The sequence below is a fragment of the Bos indicus genome, chromosome 26 (genome assembly GCF_029378745.1).
Source record: "Bos indicus isolate NIAB-ARS_2022 breed Sahiwal x Tharparkar chromosome 26, NIAB-ARS_B.indTharparkar_mat_pri_1.0, whole genome shotgun sequence".
NCBI lineage: Eukaryota > Metazoa > Chordata > Mammalia > Artiodactyla > Bovidae > Bos > Bos indicus.
Genome location: NC_091785.1, coordinates 36,805,128 through 36,828,119, shown reverse-complemented (window position 1 = coordinate 36,828,119; position 22,992 = coordinate 36,805,128). Strand labels below are relative to the sequence as shown.

Genomic DNA, 22,992 nt, shown 5'->3' with positions numbered 1-22,992 from the left:
CTTAACACAGTGCCTGTATGAATAATTTGTTCAGTACTTGGAGGAAGGAAATAAAGGCTTTCAGTGGTGACAGTAGATACCTGCTTAGACGTCTAATTCAGTCAACTGTAAGGTAGTAGTCTTTGTCCAGATCGTCTGCTCTGTTCTGTGTAGGCAGTGCACATGTGCACTTCTTGGGCTCCAAATTGGTGTTTCTACAGGCTCACAACCCTTGGTTAAATCTGTGCATCATGGAGATAAAAATTAATGTTTGTGTTAGTGGAAGTTAGACACAGTTCAGAACACCAGAGGTTTTCTTGCATAAAACATACACAGCAAAATATAAAGATATCTTAGTGTCTGAATCAGTTATCTATACTTCTGCTGAGCCCCAGTGAGCAGACATCTTAGTATAAACTGGAGTTGGATGATATGTGAGGCAGAAAGAACAGAGCTGCCCATTTTGGTAGGGGAGAAGGGAGCGCCAGTTCACCCTGGAAAGACTTTCCTCTATAAGTCAGCCTTCCAGTCAGTGCTTTGAAATGCTGGTGTAGTTTCCGAAGCCAGGTAAGCTTACCAGGTAAGCTCATCCGAGCTGCCTGGATGAGCCTCAAGGAAGAGTTCTGGAAAACAGCTAGGGCTTCTAATATTAAGAGCTTTCAAAACCAGCAAGGCTAACCACCGGCCAATTCGCCACTTCATGAAGAGCCAGAATAGAGACTCTAGAATAGATGTAATGTTACCCAGCTTGCTTCAGCCAGCCAGCACTGGTGCTGCTGGGTTCTCCCCCAGCCTTGAGCTGCAGAGAATCGTTGAGCATCATCATTAAGTGATGTGGGCCCAAGAACATCTGTTGCTATTGGAGAGTCTTCACGAGCAATTCTCACACAAAAAGAAGCAGTTTCTGCAATTGGTGCAGCTGCGCAAGCTGGAGAGAGGACGGGGTGGGATGGGTGAGGGGCTTCTGTGGGACATAAAGAGGTAACATCCTTCCAGAATCTTTGCTCATTTCTTCCTGTTGGTGGAATGAGATAAAGATTACAAGATATATTTCTGGGTTCACCTAAAATGATGAAAAAAGTAGATATTTGGATTTCTGCTTAGTAAACGGATGTATCCTCCATATTTTGCTCAGCTCTGGTTTGGAATAAATAAGTTGCTTTTGTAGCATGTGTAAATCTCCCCCCTGCCACCACCCCCGCAACCCCTTTCAGTATCCATAGCAGATGGTAAATTCTGTGGCTGCCAGTTCTAGCATAATATGGTTGCAGAAAATAGAAAGCAACATGAAGACCTCTGATAGAACACAGCTGGTGTGTTGGGAGACCGCTTTGAAGCCGCTGGTGATGACTGTAGAGTTAGTGTGAAAGCATATAGGTGGACTGTAGAAATGCCTTACTTGAATGCAGGGATAAGACTCTGATTGCTGAGTCCTGTTACTAACCAGAGCATGTCTCCCTGGGCCTTAGGAGAGGAGAGCTTGGGCATGGGTGGGCAGATTGGCAGACTGGTGGGGAAGTACAAAGCAAACAGGTGCCACATTCATGAAAACGAGAGGAGCATTCCCGAGTCAGCTGGCCAGCATGCTCCTAAAGCTAGGTGCTACACTATCTGGTGGGGAAAGGATCTCATAAACTTAGCTGAGAATCCAGGAGTCCAGCACTTGGAACTTGAAATACCAAAAGACAATAAATTCGGTTTACACATTAAGTTGGGACTAGAAACTGTATTAGAATTACTCTTTTTTTTTTTTTTTTTTTTTAGCAGAAGTTAAATTCCCACCAGAAAGCTTATTGAAAGGATATTCCTTTTCCTTTAGAAAATGGTCCTGCGTGATCCCTCTTATGGAGGGTCTGAGTCAGGATTTAAGTAAATAGCTTTGCTAGTTTAGCACCGTGTACTCATTCTGTGTATGCTAGCCAGAATGGGTTTACCCAAATAGACAGAGGTTTTTAAAACTAAAACTTTTAAAAAGTTTCAGTTCTTGATAGACTAATGGCCAAAACTGAACAATAGCTTAATTTTTTTATTTTAAAAATACTTTAAAAGCATAGAAAAGGGCAGAGAATAATATGACACATACACATGTCACAGAATTAGCTTACTTTTTCAAATTTAAAAGTAAAATTGAAGGTCCCCAGTGTCACCCAACCCTAGACCCTTCCCCTCTCTGGCTTTTAAGAGGCAACTACTCTCATATATTTTATCTGTATCCTTCTGTTCCATGTCTTTATAAATATGAAGTACTTTTGTGTGTTTAAGGTATCATTTGATATATATATCCTATAACTCCTTTACTCAGCATTATGATTTTTGAGAATCTGGTTTATATATATTGATAGATGTAAAATATTATAAAACATTGATACATAAAACATTAGTTCATTCATCTTTATTTATAGTGGATTATATGGATATACCATAGTGTATTGTTATAAATGCAGAACATGTTTATATAGGTCATCTTGTACACATAGTAATGAGATTCTAGTGATAGAATCTAGAAGTATAATTGCTGAGTCATAGGGTATATGCAATTCCAATATTTTTTCTTGCTGTAAGGCCTGTGGGATCTTATTTCCCTGACCAGGGATCAAACCCATGCCCATTGCATTGGAAGCGTAGAGTCTTAACCACTGAACCACCAGGGAAGTCCTTGCAATTCCAATTTTGCTAGTTTGTTTCTAAAGTAGATACGCCAGTTGACATTTCCACCTGTAGTATGTGAGCGTTTCTGACTCCTGGTACCAGACCTTTTCGGTTTTTGCCAGTCTGTTAGAAGATCTCATTATTTTAATTTGGTTTTTCCAAATTGTCAGTGGCATCATAATTTTTAGCCACTGACATTTGAAAGTAAAAATATCCAAAGGTATGAAATCCCCAAAAACGTATCCCAGATATGTTTATCTGACATGGTAGAATTAAAATATAAAGTTGTGTCGTATTATATGTAGTATAATAGTATTCTCACACAACTAAAATTTTAATTATCATTCTAACAGCTAAAATCACTTTTTAAAGTTTTAGACGTTTTTGATGAAAACCTTCCTAAAATGTGTTATACTTCCTATTTTGTGAAATTCTGTGTTCATAATGAATGTGTCTGATGTTGGGAAAGATTGAAAGTGGGAGGAGAAGGGGATGACAGAGGATGAGATGGTTGGATAGTATCACTGAGTCAGTGGACATGTCTAAACTGGCCCTGAAGGTATTAATGAATTTTTAAAAAACCTAACATTCCACTCATTTTCCAGTGAGTCAGTTTTCACATCAGGTGGCCAAAATATTGGAGCTTCAGTGTCAGCATCAGTCCTTCCAGTGAATATTGGATCTGCAGTGATTTTGGAGCCCAAGAAAATAAAGTCTGTCATTGTTTCCATGGTTTTCCCATCTATTTGCCATGAAGTGATGGGACCATATGCCATGATTTTAGTTTTAATTTTAATTTGCTATCCCTTCTTCTATTCAGAATTCTAAGGATACAAGGACAGTTTCTTCTTGAGTGACAGAGGGCATAGGACATTGAGGAGGAGTTTGTCTCCAGGTAGCGACCCCTTCCTATATTCCCCAGGGTTCTGGGTAGTTGAAATGACCCAGTTTCAGGAATCTGTCCTGTGTATGAGTGGGGTTTTTACTCTGCCAGAAAAATACCTGCTTGAGAAGAGGCACAAATATTCTCTTAAAGAATGAATACATTTTAACTCAAGGATGTTAAATTGGTCTGTTACTGAGGAGATAATAAGCAGGAAGGTGACTCATTATCTTAGAAGGTCTGAGAAAATTGGCCAGATACAAATGGTACAAGTATCATGCTGGTGAGTGGTTATAAATACTCTGTGGCCATTAATGCCTTTTTTTCTTCGTATTTTTTTTTCTTTTTAAAAATATGTTTTCTTTTTTTATTGAACTATAGTTGATTTATAATATTATGTTAATTTCATGTACAGAGCAGAGTGATTCCGTTATTCTCTCTATGTGTATTCTTTCCCAGTATAGATTATTACAAGATATTGAATGTAATTCCCAGTTGTGATTGTTGTGGTTTAGTTGCTGAAGTGGTTTGGTTGCTAAGTCATGTCTGAATCTTTGTGACCTTATGGACTGTAGCCTGCCAGGCTTCTCAGTCCATGGGATTTCTCAGGCAAGAATATTGGAGTGGGTTGTCATTTCCTTCTCCGGAGGATTCTTCCTGACGTAGGGATTGAACTCACATCGCCTGTGTCTCCTGCATTGCAGGCAAATTCCTTTATCACTGAGCTATCAGGGAAGCCCATAATTCCCTGTGCCGAACAGTAAATCCTTGTTGTTTATCTATTTTATATATGCTGTGCTGTGCCTAGTTGCTCAGTTGTGTCTGACTCTTTGCAATCCCATGGATTGTAGCCCACCAGACTCCTTTGTCCATGAGGATTTCCCAGGCAAGAATACTGTAGTGGGTTGCCATGCCCTCCTCTGGGGGATCTTCCCAACCCAGGGATTGAACCCATGTCTCCCGTATTGCAGGAAGATTCTTTTCCAGTTGAGCTGCCAGGGAACCCATGATATGTATCTGTCTAATCCCAAACTGCTAATTTACCTCCCTCCCTCTCTTATTTTGGTAACCATAGTTGTTTGTTTTCTGTGTCTGTCTGTTTCTATTTTGTAAATAAATCAATTTTTTGTATTATTTTTTAGATTGTGTGTGTGTGTGTTGAGTAACTTCAGTTGTGTCTGACTCTTTGCGACCTTATGGACTGTAGCTTGCCAGCCTCCTCTGTCCATGGGATTCTCCAGGCAAGAATACTAGAGTGGATTGCCATACCCTCCTCCAGGGGATTTTCCTGACCCAGGGATCAAACATGTGTCTCTTATGTCTCCTGCATTGGCAGGCAGGCTCTTTACCACCAGTGGCACCTGGGAAACCCAGATTCCACGTATAAGTGATGTATTTCTCTCTGTCTGACTGACTGAGTATGGTAGTCTCTATGTCCGTCCATACTGCTGCAGTGGCACTGTCTCTTTTTTATGGGTGAGTAATATTCCCTTACATCCAGAGGTATGAACCACCCCCCACAAAGAATATCCCAGATGTGTTTATCTGACATGGTAGAATTAAAATGTAAAGTGCTGTATTCACACGGTCATATATATATCAGTTCAGTCCCTTAGTCGTGTCTGACTCCTTGCAACCCCATGGACTGCAGCACCCAGGCTTCCTGTCCAACACCAACTCCTGGAGCTTGCTCAAACTCACGTCTGTCGAGTTGGTGATGCCATCCAACCGTTTCATCCTCTGTCATCACCTTCTCCTCCTGCCTTCGGTCTTGCCCAGCATCAGGGTCTTTTCCAATGAGTCAGTTCTTTGCATCAGGTGGCCAAAGTTTTGGAACTTCAGCATCAGCATCAGTCCTTCCAATGAATATTCAGGACTGATTTCCTTTAGAATGGACTGGTTTGATCTCCTTGCAGTCCAAGGGAGTCTCAAGAGTCTCCAACACTGCAGTTCAAAAGCATCAATTCTTCAGCGCTGAGTTTTCTTTATGGTCCCACTCACACATCCATACATGACTACTGGAAAAACCATAGCTTTGACTAGACAGACCTTTGTTGGCAAACTAATGTCTTTGCTTTTTGATATGCTGTCTAGGTTTGTCATAGCTTATATGTATATATATATCACATATCTTCTATATCCATTCATCTGTTGATGGACACTTAAGGTTGCTTCCTTAACTATTGTACATAGTACTGCTGTGAACACTGGGGTGCATGGATCTTTTTGAATTAGAGTTTTGGTCTTTTCTGGATATATCATTAATGCTTGTTAAAGATTTTTAATTTCTGTTTCTTTTCCTAAAAGTGTTTATAAATTTACCCTCTCTTGTCTTTCCAAACTTATGATACAAACTTAACATTTTTGTTTTCTTTTCATTTCAGTGCGACAAAATTAGGCAAGAACGAGATGAAGCAGTTAAAAAACTGGAGGAATTTCAGAAAAGTATGTAAGCATTTCAGTGGAATTGTTCAAACACATACAGCTGTGCTTTGGGGTTATGTGGGTAGGCATGTACTCTGTGTTTAGTTGCTGATGCAATGGGCAGCCAAGAAAGGAAGAATTGTCTTCCCATTTGCCAAAAAAAATGCTCTGGCATTATTGTGATTTTTAAAGAAATGGATTGAGCATTATCATTTCATAAATATATTATTTATATGTACATAAAGTACAGTTTGTACTTGTTATGAAAATTTTTACTATGCAGACCAGTTAAAAGAGAGCAAAAATTGTTACTTTGACTCTGATAAAAGCCAACATTAGTGTATTATAGTCTTTCTTTCCTGCTCTTTTATCTGTGAAATATATCAACAAAAATGCAGTCATGCTTTGCACTCAATCTTGCAGCCTACTCTTTTAAGTAAATAGTATATCATGGTCATCTTTGCATGTTAGTAGAGAAATTTATCAGTTTTTAGTGTTACCCATAATATTCTATCATAAGATAGTACCGTAATTTATTTAAACAGTTTTTTAGTTTATTTCTGGTTTTTAGGAATTATCTGTAACGCCATGATAAGAATTCTAATTCATACATCTTTACAATGGTCTGATTAGTTCCTTAGGTTAATTCATAGAAAGGGAATTCTAGGTTTACAGAACTTACACATTTTAGGAATTTGAATGGTTGAAATAGCTCTTTCACTGAGGAAAGTGATAGTCTCACAAAAGGTATAATTTCTTAATTTTTGCTGTTATTTTTTTATGTGATGTAAATCTGTTATTACTTTATCCCCTGCTGCTGCTGCTAAGTTGCTTCAGTCGTGTCTGACTCTGTGCGACCCCATAGATGGCAGCTCACCAGGCTCTGCCGTCCCTGGGATTCTCCAGACAAGAACACTGGAGTGGGTTGCCATTGCCTTCTCCATTGTGTGAAGTGAAAAGTGAAAGTGAAGTCGCTCAGTCGTGTCCGACTCGTAGCGACCCCATGGACTGCAGCCTACCAGGCTCCTCCATCCTTGGGATTTTCTAGGCAAGAGTACTTGGCAAGAGTGGCTTGCCATTGCCTTCTCCGACTTTATCGCCTAAAATAGAGCAAATCTGATCATGCTCAGAAGGTTCAGGAGGAAATATGTCACAGGAAAGCCAGACTTTAGCCGGGAAAGTGACCCTCCCACTTGGAAGCAAGGCCTCTCCATCCTTCTCAGATGCCACGGTAGTCAGGTTGTTTGATTATATCATAAAGGGTTGACTTGGTAACTACACTAAAAACCATTTCAACATTTATTCTTGCTGGAGGTAAAGCAGCTATAAAAATGCAGCAGGATAGTTAAGTTTCAGTAGCTAGTTTATTTCAGGTGTCTGGCTGTAACAAGGAAAACCGAAAGGGGATATTGTTGACAATAACCTGTCTTTGGTGGCCAGTATGCTATGACTGGCTTACTGTCATAGTATGCCATAGGTAAAAATATTTTTTTATCTGTGAATGTGTGGATGGCAGTTGTTCAGGACTTCCTCCTTCCCTAATAGAGGATTAATGGGCATTTCTTACACTCAAACTGACACTGAGTTACAGCTGAAAGAGTTATACCATTGACATTTTTGAAAGTTAATGTATTTGAATTAGTTGTTGATATTGGGTTGGCCTACTGTGTGCAGTGGGAATAGTTCAAGTTCTTGTGATTGGAGTTATCATAAAATGTTTTGGTCCAGGTAGATAGTAGAGATTTTACCTTTTGCATTATGCAAAAATGGAAGCAAATTTCTACCAAATCAACTTACCTTTTTTCCTTTTAAGAAATTTTAAATATTATCTTTTAAAAAACTTTATTTTACACTTTATTTACTTAATTTTTATGTGTCGGAGTATAACTGATTAACAATTGTGATAGTTTCAGGTGAACAGCAAAGGGACACAACCATATATGTGTGTGTGTGTGTGTATGTGTGTGTGTGTGTCCATTCTCCCCCAACTCCCCTTGTATCCAGGCTGCCACGTAACATTGAACAGAGTTCCACATGCTATACAGTAGGTCCTTATTGATTGTTCATTTAAATATAGCAGCGTGTACATGTCCATCCCAAACTCCCTAACTATCCAACCCCCCGACCAGCAAAGCTCCTTGTCTAAGTCTGTGAGGGTCTGTTTTTGTTTTGTAAGTAAGTTCATTTGTATCTTTTTTTTTTTTAGACAAAGAAGGAAAGATATTGTACGACATCCTTATTTTTTTTAATATAAATTTATTTATTTTAATTGGAGGCTAATTACTTTACAATATTGTATTGGTTTTGCCATACATTGACATGAATCCACCACGGGTGTACATGTGTTCCCCATCCTAAACCCCGCTCCTACCTCCCTCACCATCCCATCCCTCTGGGTCATCCCAGTGCACCAGCCCCAAGCATCCTATATCATGCATCAAACCTGGACTGGCGATTTGTTTCACATATGATAATATACATGTTTCAATGCCATTCCCCCAAATCATCCCACCCTCACCCTCTCCCACAGAGTCCAAAAGACTTCTGTACATCTGTGTCTCTTTTGCTGTCTTGCCTACAGGGTTATCATTACCATCTTTCTAAATTCCATATATATGCATTATACTGTATTGGTGTTTTTCTTTCTGGCTTACTTCACTCTGTATAATCGGCTCCAGTTTCATCCACCTCATTAGAACTGATTCAAATGTATTCTTTTTAATGACTGAGTAATACTCCATGTGTATATGTACCACAGATTTCTTATCCATTCATCTACTGAAGGACATCTAGGTTGCTTCCATGTCCTGGCTATTATAAACAGTGCTGTGATGAACATTGGGGTACATGTGTCTCTTTCAATTCTGGTTTCCTCAGTGTGTATGCCCAATAGTGGGATTGCTGGGTCGTATGGCAGTTCTATTTCCAGTTTTTTAAGGAATCTCCTTACTAGTATTAGTAAGTACTAGTTTGCATTCCCACCAACAGTATAAGAGGATTTCCTTTTCTCCACACCTTCTCCAGCATTTATTGCTTGTAGACTTTTGGATAGCAGCCATTCTGACCAGCGTGAGATGGTACCTCATTGTGGTTTTGATTTGTGTTTCTCTGATAATGAGTGATGTTGAGCATCTTTTCATGTGTTTGTTAGCCATCTGTATATCTTCTTTGGAGAAATGTCTATTTAGTACTTTGGCCCATTTTTTGATTGGGTTGTTTATTTTTCTGGAATTGAGCTGCAGGAGCTGCTTGTATATTTTTGAGATTAATTCTTTGTCAGTTGCTTTGTTTGCTGTTATTTTCTCCCATTCTAAAGGCTGTCTTTTCACCTTGCTTAGAGTTTGCTTGGTTGTGCAAAAGCTTTTAAGTTTAATTAGGTCCCATTTGTTTATTTTTGCTTTTATTTCCATTATTCTGGGATGGGCGTCATAGAGAATCCTGCTGTGATTTATGTCAGAGAGTGTTTTGCCTATGTTTTCCTCTAGGAGTTTTATAGTTTCTGGTCTTACATTTAGATCTTTAATCTGTTTTGAGTTTATTTTTGTGTATGGTGTTAGAAAGTGTTCTAGTTTCATTCTTTTACAAGTGGTTGACCAGTTTTCCCAGCACCACTTGTTAAAGACATTGTCTTTTCTCCACTGTATATTCTTGCCCTCTTTGTCAAAGATAAGGTGTCTGTAGGTGTGTGGATTTATCTCTGGGCTTTCTATTTTGTTCCATTGATCTATATTTCTGTCTTTGTGCCAGTATCATACTGTCTTGTTAACTGTGGCTTTGTAGTAGAGTCTGAAGTCAGGCAGGTTGATTCCTCCAGTTCCATTCTTCTTTCTCAAGATTGCTTTGGCTATTTGAGGTTTTTTTGTATTTTCGTACAAATTGTGAAATTATTTGTCCTAGCTCTGTGAAAAATACCCTTGGTAGCTTGATAGGGATTGCATTGAATCTATAGATTGCTTTGGATAATATACTCATTTTCACTATATTTATTCTTCCAATCCATGAACATGGTATATTTCTCCATCTATTAGAGTCCTTTTTGATTTCTTTCACCAGTGTTTTATAGTTTTCTATATATAGGTCTTTTGTTTCTTTAGGTAGATATATTCCTAAGTATTTTATTCTTTTTATTGCAATGGTGAATGGAATTGTTTCCTTAATTTCTCTTTCTATCTTCTCATTATTAGGTATAGGAATGCAAGGGATTTCTATGTGTTCATTTTATATCCTGCAACTTTACTATATTCATTGATTAGCTCTAGTAATTTTCTGATGGAGTCTTTAGGGTTTTCATGATCCTCTATGTAGAGGATCATGTCATCTGCAAACAGTGAGACTTTTACTTCTTTTCCAGTCTGGATTCCTTTTATTTCTTTTTCTGCTCTGATTGCTGTGGCTAAAACTTCCAAAACTATGTTGAATAGTAGTGGTGAGTGGGCACCCTTGTCGTGTTCCTGACTTTAGAGGAAATGCTTTCAATTTTTCACCATTGAGGATAATGTTTGCTGTGGGTTTGTCATATATAGCTTTTATTATGTTAGGTATGTTCCTTCTATTCCTGCTTTCTGGAGAGTTTTTATCATAAATGGATGTTGAATTTTGTCAAAAGCTTTCTCTGCATCTATTGAGATAATCATATGGATTTTATTTTTCAATTTGTTAATGTGGTGTATTACATTGATTGATTTGCGGACATTGAAGAATCCTTGCATCCCTGGGATAAAGCCCACTTGGTCATGATGCATGATCTTTTTAATGTGTTGTTGGATTCTGTTTGCTAGAATTTTGTTAAGGATTTTTGCGTCTATGTTCATCAGATATTGGCCTGTAGTTTTCTTTTTTTGTGGCATCTTTGTCAGGTTTTGGTATTAGGGTGATGGTGGCCTCATAGAATGAGTTTGGAAATTTACCTTCCTCTGCAATTTTCTGGAAGAGTTTGAGTAGGATAGGTGTTAGCTCTTCTCTAAATTTTTGGTAGAATTTAGCTGTGAAGCCATCTGGTCCCAGGCTTTTGTTTGCTGGAAGATTTCTGATTACAGTTTCAATTTCCATGCTTGTGATGGGTCTGTTAAGATTTTCTGTTTTTTCCTGGTTCAGTTTTGGAAAGTTGTACTTTTCTAAGAATTTGTCCATTTCTTCCAAGTTGTCCATTTTATTGGCATATAGTTGCTGATAGTAGTCTCTTATGATCCTTTGTATTTCTGTGTTGTCTGTTGTGATCTCTCCATTTTCATTTCTAATTTTATGGATTTGATTTTTCTCCCTTTGTTTCCTGATGAGTCTGGCTAATGGTTTGTCAATTTTATTTATCTTCTCAAAGAACTAGCTTTTGGCTTTGTTGATTTTTTCTATGGTCTCTTTTGTTTCTTTTGCATTTATTTCTGCCCTAATTTTTAAGATTTCTTTCCTTCTGCTAACCCTGGGGTTCTTCATTTCTTCCTTTTCTAGTTGCTTTAGGTGTAGAGTTAGGTTATTTATTTGACTTTTTTCTTGTTTCTTGAGGTATGCCTGTATTGCTATGAACTTTCCCCTTAGCACTGCTTTTACAGTGTCCCACAGGTTTTGGGTTGTTGTGTTTTCATTTTCATTCATTTCTATGCATTTTTTGATTTCTTCTGTGATTTGTTGGTTATTCAGCAGCGTGTTGTTCAGCCTCCATATGTTGGAATTTTTAATAGTTTTTCTCCTGTAATTGAGATCTAATCTTACTGCAGTGTGGTCAGAAAAGATGCTTGGAATGATTTCAATTTTTTTGAATTAAAAAAAAATCCACAGTCCAGGATGTGATCTATCCTGGAGAAGGTTCCGTGTGTGCTTGAGAAAAAGGTGAAATTCATTATTTTGGGGTGAAATGTCCTATAGATATCAATTAGGTCTAACTGGTCTGTTGTGTCATTTACAGTTTGTGTTTCCATGTTAATTTTCTGTTTAGTTGATCTATCCATAGGTGTGAGTGGGGTATTAAAATCTCCCACTATTATTCTGTTGTTGTTAATTTCCCCTTTCATACTTGTTAGCATTTGTCTTACATATTGTGGTGCTCCTATGTTGGGTGCATATATATTTATAATTGTTATATTTTCTTCTTGGATTGATCCTTTGATTATTATGTAGTGTCCTTCTTTGTTTCTTTTCACAGCCTTTGTTTTAAAGTCTATTTTGTCTGATATGAGTATTGCTACTCCTGCTTTCTTTTGGTCTCTATCTGTGTGGAATATCTTTTTCCAGCCCTTCACTTTCAGTCTGTATGTGTCCCTTGTTTCTAGATGGGTCTCTTGTAGACAGCATATTTAGGGGTCTTGTTTCGTATCCATTCAACCAGTCTTTGTCTTTTGGTTGGGGCATTCAACCCATTTACATTTAAGGTAATTATTGATAAGTATGATCCCATTGCCATTTACTTTATTGTTTTGGGTTTGAGTTTATACATCCTTTCTGTGTTTCCTGTCTAGAGAAGATCCTTTAGCATTTGTTAGAGAGCTGGTTTGGTGGTGCTAAATTCTCTCAGCTTTTGCTTATCTGTAAAGCTTTTGATTTCTCCTTCATATTTGAATGAGATCCTTGCTGGGTACAGTAATCTGGGCTGTAGGTTATTTTCTTTCATCACTTTAAGTATGTCCTGCCATTTCTTCCTGGCCTGAAGAGTTTCTATTGAAAGATCAGCTGTTATCCTTATGGGAATCCCCTTGTGTGTTATTTGTTGTTTTTCCCTTGCTTCTTTTAATATTTGTTCTTTGTGTTTGATCTTTGTTAATTTGATTAACATGTGTCTTGGGATGTTTCGCCTTGGGTTTATCCTGTTTGGGACTCTCTGGGTTTCTTGGACTTGGGTGATTATTTCCTTCCCCATTTTAGGGAAGTTTTCAAGTATTTTCTCATGGTCTTTCTTTTTGTCTTCTTCTGGGACTCCTATGATTCAAATGTTGTGGCTTTTAACATTGTCCCAGAGGTCTCTGAGATTGTCTTCATTTCTTTTAATTTGTTTTTCTTTTTTCCTCTCTGTTTCATTTATTTCTACCATTCTATCTTCTACCTCACTTATCCTATCTTCTGCCTCCGTTATTCTACTGTTGGTTCCCTCCGGAGTGTTTTTGATCTCATTTATTGCATTATTCATTATATATTGACTCTTTTTTATTTCTTCTAGTCCTTGTTAAACATTTCTTGCATCTTCTCAATCCTTGTCTCTAGGCTATTTATCTGTAACTCCATTTTGTTTTCAAGATTTTAGATCATTTTCACTATCATTATTCAGAATTCTTTATCAGGTAGATTCCCTATCTCTTCCTCTTTTGTTTGGTTTGGTGGGCATTTATCCTGTGGGTATTTCTCTGCCTTTTCATCTTGTTTATATTGCTGTGTTTGGGGTGGCCTTTCCGTATTCTGGCAGTTTGTGGTTCCTCTTTATTGTGGACGTTTCCTCGCTGTGGGTGGGGTTGGACAGGTGGCTTGTCAAGGTTTCCTGGTTAGGGAAGCTTATGTAAGTGTTCTGGTGGGTGGAGCTGGATTTCTTCTCTCTGGAGTGCCATGAAGTGTCCAGTAATGAGTTATGAGATGTCAGTGGGTTTGGAGTGACTTTGGGCAGCCTGTATATTGAAGCTCAGCGCTGTGTTCCTGTGTTGCTGGAGAATTTGCATGGTATGTCTTGCTCTGGAACTTGTTGGCCCTTGGGTGGTGCTTGGTTTCAGTGTAGGTGTAGAGGTGTTTGATGAGCTCCTACCGATTAATGTTCCCTGGAGTCAGGAGTTCTTTGGTGTTCTCAGGGTTTGGACTTAAGCCTCCTGACTCTGGTTTTCAGTCTTATTCTTACAGTAGCCTCGAGACTTCTCCATCTCCTTTTGAAGACAATGGGCTGCTTTTCTGGGTGCCTGATGTCCTCTGCCAGCATTCAGAAGTTGTTTTGTGGAACTTACTCAGTGTTCAAATGTTCTTTTGATGGATTTGTCGGGGAGAAAGTGGTCTCCCTGTCCTATTCCTCTGCCGTCTTAGGATTGCCCCTATAACATCCTTATTTGTAGAATCTAAAAAGAAAATAATTACCTTTAGAGTAACATGTAAACTTTGCTTTCATCTACCATTTCTCTTTTCCCTTTCTCTTCCTCTAAATATCTTTGATAGTTTAAAAAATTTGCATTTCTCTTTATGAACAACTCAGAGCCTGAAAGAATTCACCTTTATTATTGTATTCATTGAGTTTTTACCTTTACTGCATCAGCCTAGTTTACATTTGGATGGCAGGAAGACAGAGTATTGACTCTTCACTCAGTCTGAAAAGAACAGAAAATGAAAACTAAGAAAACTTTATCTGTTAAAAAACTGTGCCTGAGATAAACGGTTCATGACTTTAGAACAGAGGGTGGCAATTCAGATTTGGAAGGGAATGAGGCAGTTTTCACCAGTGAGAAACACCATTTGCTGTGAATCCCTGTATGCCCCGAGCAATTAATTTCTGCACTAGTAAAAGTGAAATAAATGACCGTACCTTGTAGGCTGTTTGAGGATTAAATAAGATAACCCATGTAAAAAGTGCTGAACACAGGGCTTGGCACTACACTCTGTAAACACTAGTTGTTGCTACTACCATCATCTCATTTACTGTGCCATCCAGGGCTTGACTGCCCTTCAGTACTGAGTTCATATCATTTACCCTCCATGAATAAGTTTCGGGACACAGTCTCTACATTTGGACAGCACCAGGGGAGGTTTTCATTTGGTACAAAATTGAAATCTGCCTCCCTGTAATGTTTCCCTACTAGTTCTAGTTCTCTTAGTGTAGGAAGAACAGCCAAATGAGTGTGAGAAAAAGCTTTGTTAGACTGTCGGGATCAACTCTTCCTAGCCTGGCATACTTTTCCTAGCTGGTTTTGCCCATATTTCCCTGTGATTCTTGGCTCTCTACCAGCTCTTCCCGAGTCTATCTCTTGTCTTTCTGGACAAAGTACACCACTGCTGAGCAAAGCCATGTTCCCTGGAAAGACAGATGGAAGTAAAGGTGAAGTTCCTTCATGTCTTTTAGGCCACTCAGCATTAGATCCTTTGCTCTCTTTTAGGGCCTACCAATTTTCCTGCATACCTGCTAGCTTTCATGATTGTTTTCTCACTACATGAAAACCTTTCTAAGTAATCCAATACTGCAGGAGAATTTATAGTATGTTTGCCATGTATACATTAGAGATATCCTGCCTCTAAAGATTGCTGAGAATGGGCTGAATGGAGAGGAATTTTGCTCAGGAAGCAGCACCCTGGGTGGGATGGCACTTTTTAAATATGAGCAATTAGAAAAGAACATAGACAATTGGAGTCCTCTAGACATAGCTTTGGCTGGCCTTTACCAGTTAGAACTCTGTAATCTGGGATATGTTCCTTAACTTCTCCAGGCCTCGGTGTTCTCAAATACAAGAACTGCTCTGGTAATGCCTACCTCGTAAGATTGTTGTGAGGATCTTTGAGCAGACACATGTGAAGGGCTCAGCACACAATAGACACATTGTTGGCCCGATAAACGGTGATAGTGGTTGTTTCCTAAGCCATTCTGTGCTACGGGGAACATTCCTCTGAGAGGGGTGTTCACATGTGAACCTAGGCCTGAGACGGTTTCAGTCATCAGACACACACGGACATGAATACCTACTTTTGTACGTAGCATTGTGCTGGGTGTAAGAGAGTCAGCCATGAATGAAGAATTTTTCTGCCCTGATGCTCACTCAGTGGAAGACAAAGCAAATTAAAAGAACCCCAGTGCCCCTACAGTGTGATACATTCTATGATGGCAAGTATATGAGCATGTTTTGGGGTCATAGAACAGGAGAGACAGACTTTGCTAATTCGACTAGACTGATAGAAGCAGCAGTTGATACTCTTTCAGGTTATACTTCTGAATTCTGAGAGTCATTAAGAAAAACGTTTATTATGGAAAGTGTCAAGCTTGTACAAAAGTAAAAAATATATAATGAACCGTCCCCGCCATGCACCTACCACACAGCTTCAAAAGTTGTCAGTTTGTGTCCAGTCTTGTCTTCTTCTGTACATTCATACACCTATTCTTACTGACCTCAGATTATTTTGAAACTAATTCCAGTCATCATATCATTTGATCTGTAAATATTTCAGTATGTATTTCTAAAATACTAGGATTTTTAAAAAACACAGCTGCAGTAGGGTCATTTTATTTAAAGTTCATCTTTTTTCTTTTTTAAACCTTTTTGTCATCCAAATTATAGGTGTTTTAGGTATAGCACTGGGTCATGGATTGTGGATATTATGAGGAAAGCCTGAATTTAGGGCTATAGGCAAATCATTATATGGACAGTTAAACTTTAAAAAAAATTTTATCATTTGAAAGTAAATAAATTTATATATTAAAAAAAAATTTCTGGGACTTCCCTGGCATCCATTGGTTAAGACTCCATACTTCCACTGCAGGGGGCACTGGTTGGATCCCTGGTTGAGGGACTAGGATCCCACGTGCCACACAGTGCCACACAAAAAATAATTTGTTTCATGTCAGGTGACCTGACTTTTGGTTTTGGAAATTGGATCATCCTTTGTAAAGATACAAATGCCCTTTGAAATATGCTCCTCTCTTTTGGATCTAGAAAGTTTGTAAGTAGGTTTCTCTGGTGTCAGCTTAGCATTGGGATAATTTTTTAAATTGAAAATTAAAGCACAGTTTAAGTTTTCCACTGTTCCCTCTTATAAGAAGAAATAAAAACCTACCTGATGGAGTATACTGGATCAGAACTGGAGAAAATGTGGACTAGCTTTGCCCAGCTAAGTTTATCAAGTTAAATTACAGGGCAACTTTTTACAAAATGTTTAGAAAATAAGTATTGTTGTTGTTTTCCTCTCTTTACTGGGGCTAAACGTTTCTAGTGTGGGGCTAAACCTTTCTAGTGTGAAATGATTTTTCTTACTCTTCTATGAGCAAGAATATTATTGAATAAAAAGTCAAATTCCTATGAAAAATGCAGAGTGTTTATGTTTTTGTTATGATAGAAATACCAGATTGTGGTAGAAGGTGTCAAGTAGTTAAGGCTAAAAATTTGAAGTAATATTTGATGTTGTAAAAATTGTGTGGGTGTCTTTTCTCTTTCCTTCACAGTTTTGAAGAACCTACCTTGTAAACATAGTGATAAAATGCCAGGAATATTAGGACTTTAAGGAAATAATAGAGCCTATTATTTAAACTACAATATAAAAGGCAATTATATTGATGAAGAGCTACATGGTCTTTGTGTGTGTGAATAAACTTGGCCTGTGTTCAGCTTCTATTTGTTCTTCTGGCATAAACACATATTGTGTGTGATTCCAGTTTAATGGGGACCCGTTTGTATGCCAAGCAGCTGCATTTTAGGACCTATTGCGTGATTTCATAGCTCTCTGAAAATTGGTTCTATTCAGAACAAGAGATAGAAGAGGAGAAGGGGGGGTGCTGTGGGGGGGGGTGGTGGGGGAGAGCTTCAACACACAATCATTTCTTTTCAATTGGAGCCAGAAAGGTTGATGACAACATGACCATTGTGTTATAATGATAAGACCGCTACGGCATCTGTACCTCTCATCAAGGCTTTCACACAGCAGCAGATACAGTTTAATTCACTGCTCTGTCAGCAGTGCCGATACCATTATGCCGTCTGTCTCCACAGTTATAATCACTGTCCTCTGAGAAATGCAGTTGAAATGATCTTGAGCAGTCAAAGAAACTCTCAATTAAGGCTGCCACTTCCAATGTGTCAGATTGTGTCTTATGCACTTGGTACAATTTTCACTTCCAATCCTGTTTATTTACAATGTCTACCAGTAATTACGCTTAACGTGTCATTTAGTGAGGGGGGCCCCTGCCAAGCCGATTGTTGGGTGCTGCTGTACCATTGAGGGGGAGTTTCTCGAAGTCAATGCCATCAGCAGCTTTTAGGCCCTGATGGGATGCAGTAGTAATGTTGATAATGCAAGTATCGTGCTCATCAAGTCATAATTAGATGCCACTCAAATGTGCCACTTGTAATAACAGTGTTGATTCATGTTTTTCTCGGTGACTGCAACTACTAATTAGTTAAGTGGTTTTTGGTTGGCCTGCATTTGCTGCGGATCATTATTACTCCTGAAAAAATGTCAAGGTTAGAGATGTTTCTGGCCATTTAGTGCTGCTTTATGAATTTGAATATTAACATAATAAGAACTTTGGATGGACTTAGGAAGTAATACATTTTTGTATTTAATTTGGAGAGAAATTTTTCCCCTGAGTTTAATCATAATTGCAGGTTAATTAAGCTTAAATGAAGCAAAAGTAATCTGTCTTTGTGTTATGTGAGCCCAGTGCTTTTTCCCTAACTTTGTTGGGTTTCACGTTTCTGTACCCTTAATTTTTCTTTTTTTTTGTAAGCCAAACAAATATCAATAAATATACATGTCTACAGTTAAGTTTGAGGTTCTGAGCATTTTCTTTTCAACTAGAATTATGGGTGAAAGGATTTGGCATTTTTCTTACTTGATCTACAAAGTATAACTCAAGTTTTAAATTATTTTATACTTTTGAATCTCATTTATATAAACCAGATACCAAAAATTCTGAGAATTGCTGTTTTTGAAACATTGGTTAAACATCGAGTTTGTTGTTTTTTTTAATCTTCCTGACAGTCTGTGATGTGAGAAGCAATTTGTTACCATCAATTTTTATCATCACTTAGTGCAAAAATCTTCTTGCTATAGTTTTCTGCCCTGGAGTTTATGAAATACTTTGTCAGTAATAAAGACTACTATTGAAATACTCTATTTAGTTAAGCTGTCACATTGTTATTCTAGTTATGAGATCAATATGTAAGATTTATTTTTAAACATTTCTCTTTAGCTGGTTTTCCTGAATAGATGCATAAGTTATATTCTGCTAAGAAAAGGAAATTATATTTGCCACTTTTAATTTATGAGAGGTTCTTTTGTTTAAATTAGCAGACATGTCTATAGTTATATAGACAGCTACATAGAAAAGAGACTCAAAAAAATTCTCAGTAGCTTTCCTAAAATGTGTGTAATAGCCATAAAAGTTCTTTGTTGTCTTTTTTCTTTTTACATTCAAATATTAGCTAAGATTTAATCAGAGCAGCATCTTCAACATTTTTTTTTTCCGTGATAGCTAAAGGTCTGGCCAGCTAAAGAATTACAGTATTCTTAATCATGGGACAAGATGTGTGGGCTTCTGGAATAGCTGACTAACTCTGAATGCTAAGACTTTTTCCCCCTCATTCCTAGTTTCTCACATGGTTATAGAGGAAGTGAATTTTATGCAGAACCATCTTGAAATAGAGAAGACTTGTCGAGAAAGTGCTGAAGCTTTGGCAACAAAGGTGAGACATTTCATATAAAGGAATTCTACCTGAGCTTTTAAAGTTCAACTTGCTTTTCTGCATAGTGACCTCTATTTTCTTCTGCTTTTCTAGCTCTCTAATCAATTGATTCTGATCCTCATCAGAGGTCTCAGAATCCTGAAATGTGATTATGCAAATATCTGTCTTAATGCCAAGATTCTTTTGATTATAAAAAAAAGTGTTTGTATGTGTGTATCTCAGTATTTCTATGTGTTTTTTGCCTATGAAAATGGTCCCAGAGTGGCTGGTTGAACTTGACTTGCCTGATGTCTGTGCATTTGGTTAAAATGCTAACCAAGTTTAAAACTAACTGAAAGTGACATAAAAGAGCAATGAGTGTTTTCTGTTTGAATCAGATGAAAAAGTCAGCCTCAGACTGTACATTTCAGGTGATTATTTGTGAAAGCAGAGTGAAGGCATGCTAAAGGTGACCTCCAGTGCTCCACTGATTGCTTCTAGCTGATGAATTTACCAAGTGTGTAATTTTCTATATTCTATCTCATCAGAAGTACATTATTGTTAAGGAATATTTTTATCTCTGTCTTACGTGTTTTGGGTTGGGCAAAATGCATCTGAACCACTTCATCAGAAAATGGATTACAGCAATTTTCAGCCAGATTTCATTAGTGATGCTGGTTTTGTTTTTTGCCCTCTCCACTGTCACCTACCTCCATAGTGTTCCTTTGGGTGCTCCAGAAATTCTATACATCAGACAGTCAATCGGTCAATTTAATCTATGTGCATTAGCATTGTGCTTGCTAGAGGTATTTGCTTAATTGTTTGCATAACGACACTACATTAGAATTCATAAGATATGCAGGCAGAACCTAAATAAGTATATTAATGTGTGTATATGGCTTCTCTTCCATTATTTGTCCAAAGAATCTATAGCAATAGTGGCTGTTGCTTTAAAAAGAATGAAAACATGGAGGTTCTATTCTGTATATCACTAGTGTTCACAAGTTCATAATACTGTTTGAATTTCTTTTCCTTTTCTTCTTTTGGGCCAAGTAGGAAAAATGTATGTGGAGCATACTAGCTGTTCTAAATCTTATAGCAGCTAAGGATAGTTTCTGTATTTTCTCTTGTTTTTAACAAGTATTCCTGTTGCTATAGTACATCCAAAGTGAGAACCCTATCTCTCAGGATTGGCAGTTTACGGAAAACAATGGTTTGGGAGGGAGTATATACAGGTTTTATTACCAGTTACATAATTTTGGACATACGTGACTTTGACCAGGTTAATTCTGTTCCCTAGATGGCTGTTGTTTCATCTTAAATGACAGGATAACCTTGAATTAGGACCAAAGTGAAAATGGGACAGACTTTGTTTATGATGACTTTAATCATTGGTCCCCTTAAAAATTATTTTATTGTTTTCCCCCCTTTTGTATTTAAGTTGATTTTGAGTGGAAGAATTCACGCATCTAACCTGCAATTATCATGTCATAATTTTCAAGGTAGACCAGGATTGATTTCTTAAGAATACCCAGACCCACTGCTCTAGGAATATGGCCCAGGCGTGGGAATGTTGACAAAGTTGCCAAGTGACTGTATAGTCGTCCTTGGCTATGACAATGTGTTACTAATCTCTGGGGTCATTTTTACGGTTTAGTGTTGATAATAGGACCCTTAATGTAGAGTTTGTCTTCTTAAGAAGCCCTTTTGAAAATGGACAAATGGTTTGTTTTTGAGGGTACAGTGTACTTTAGGATACAGTGTATGTGGACTTTAGAATAAAAAACCAAAAAAATCTATTCGATTAAATGCTATCAATATGCTCAATCGATGTGAAAGAAGCTACAGCTTTGTATACAAAGTTTGGAAGCCTCGTTATATGTGTGATCAATAAATGAAAGTAACACATCCTGATTTAAGTATTAATTGTCATTTTTGAAAATAGTTTTCATTTTCTAAACAGCAAAGTTTCTGTAAGTTCTTATTTTTCTAAGTCTTTGCTCTCAAATTAAGGGCAAATAGAATGTTTAATTTTTATGATGCAATTTACATTATTTCCTTAGAAGCAAGTATGGATGCTTTGCCTTGCTGAAATGTGAAAGTTAAACCAATAGAATATAGACCAGTTATTTAAATTGTATGATCCAAGTCTGTTTAACATGCTTATTTTGTATCTTTAACTATCCATTAAACTGTGCTCTATATAAAACCCCTGTTTAAATTTGAATATAGCACAAGGTTCTGTTCCTGTAGGGTTATGAAAGGTTTATTTTTGCCTTCTAACTTAGAAGAGTTCTGAAACAGAAGTAGTGTGCGTTAACCTATATAACCTGATGGCTAATAACTGCAGTGACATTGCTTAGCTTAAGTTTGTGAATTCAGAGTTCTCAAAAATTTCTACTTCGTATGGTCATAAGACTTCATGTGTATAAATCTTGTATTTTCTTCTTTCAGAATATGAAAATGATGTTTCCAGAGAAGACTTTTGAAATTATGTTTGGCTTTTTTCTTGAGAAAGTAACTTTGTTGAATAGAGTAATGGTATTACAGCCAAATAGCTGGTAGATACTGGCGCCTGGTTTGATAGGAGCATTAAACTCTTTTGAGGGCAGAACTGTTAACTGTTACGTTATCAGATGTTACTTTGATGGTGGCCTGGAAAGTAATATGTTAAGCATCAGATGGCAAAAATGAGTATTTTCAGTTTTTCATGGGGAAAGGAACTTTGTATAGATAAATGCCTTGGTTGAAGAATACTAGCTTATAAATGATTTCTGGAGGAAAATTAGTAACAAAATAAATCTCTTTTGTTACTATTAGCTAATATTTGCTGAATTTTTACTGTAAGTCACTATGTTAAATGCTTTATATATAATATGTCATTTAATCTGCATATTATGGGATGGAAACTATTTTAATCCTTAGTAGCGAATGAGAAAACTGACACTGAAAGATTTTCTAGAGGCAGAGACAGAATTTGATTGCAGAGCTGTATTCTCAGCTCTGCTATAGTACTGCTGTTGCTAATTGTATAGAAATATATACCCAAGTACCGCATTCCTCCGTGTCAATTAGTATTGATGTACATTTGAATCACCTGGGAAGCCCTGAAGAAGTACTATGCTGGACTCTATTGCCAGAGATTTTTGGCCTGGTGGGAGGGCCTGCTTCCTCAGGCCAAATAATGGGAAGTTGTTTTTTTTTTTTTTTTTTAACTCTACAGATTGTAATGTGCTGGATTGGGAACCATTTGTTTATTAGGAGGCAGAATTACAAATTAGCTCTTGAGTTTTTCCACTCTTTTCTGAAATTGTTCTTTTTTCCCTGCATTCTGAAAAGATATCATCCTTTGAGAACTGACAATGATCCTTGAGCCTCTAGTGCCGTGCTCTAGCATTCATGGTTCAAAGAAGCCACGACAGTGCTTACTTGAATTGTCCATCTGAAGGAAGAGAGATTGGGAAATCGTGGGTCTCTTATCATATTTCTGATCCTCTCCTGCAATATGGAGAGCTATAAGCTGGAGCTGTGTCTGGGGACTGGGAGTAAAAGTCTGTGCCTGATTCCTTGAATGGATCTCGCCAGCCTTCCCAGGAAGAATCCAGGGAAGGGTTCATAGCCATTCCTGAGTAATCCTTCCTGATTCCCCAGAGAGGTCAGGGAACCTCTTGTGTTCCAGACCTTGCTAGTGATATGGGCTGGGCTTTCCCTGAGAGAAATCCTGAGGGATCCTAATCATGA

At 37.7% G+C, this 22,992-nt stretch overlaps 1 protein-coding gene across 4 annotated transcripts in view; it reads left to right on the top strand.

The window, feature by feature from the left end:
• SHTN1 (shootin 1) overlaps positions 1 to 22,992 on the top strand; it is a 109,603-nt gene that overhangs the window by 23,680 nt on the left and 62,931 nt on the right. For all 4 annotated transcript variants that reach the window (XM_070780914.1, XM_070780916.1, XM_019953100.2 and 1 more), the window contains exons 3-4: positions 5,896 to 5,956; positions 19,178 to 19,272. In XM_070780914.1, coding sequence (XP_070637015.1) covers positions 5,896 to 5,956; positions 19,178 to 19,272 — 156 coding nt within the window. The remainder of the gene's footprint in view (positions 1 to 5,895; positions 5,957 to 19,177; positions 19,273 to 22,992) is intronic.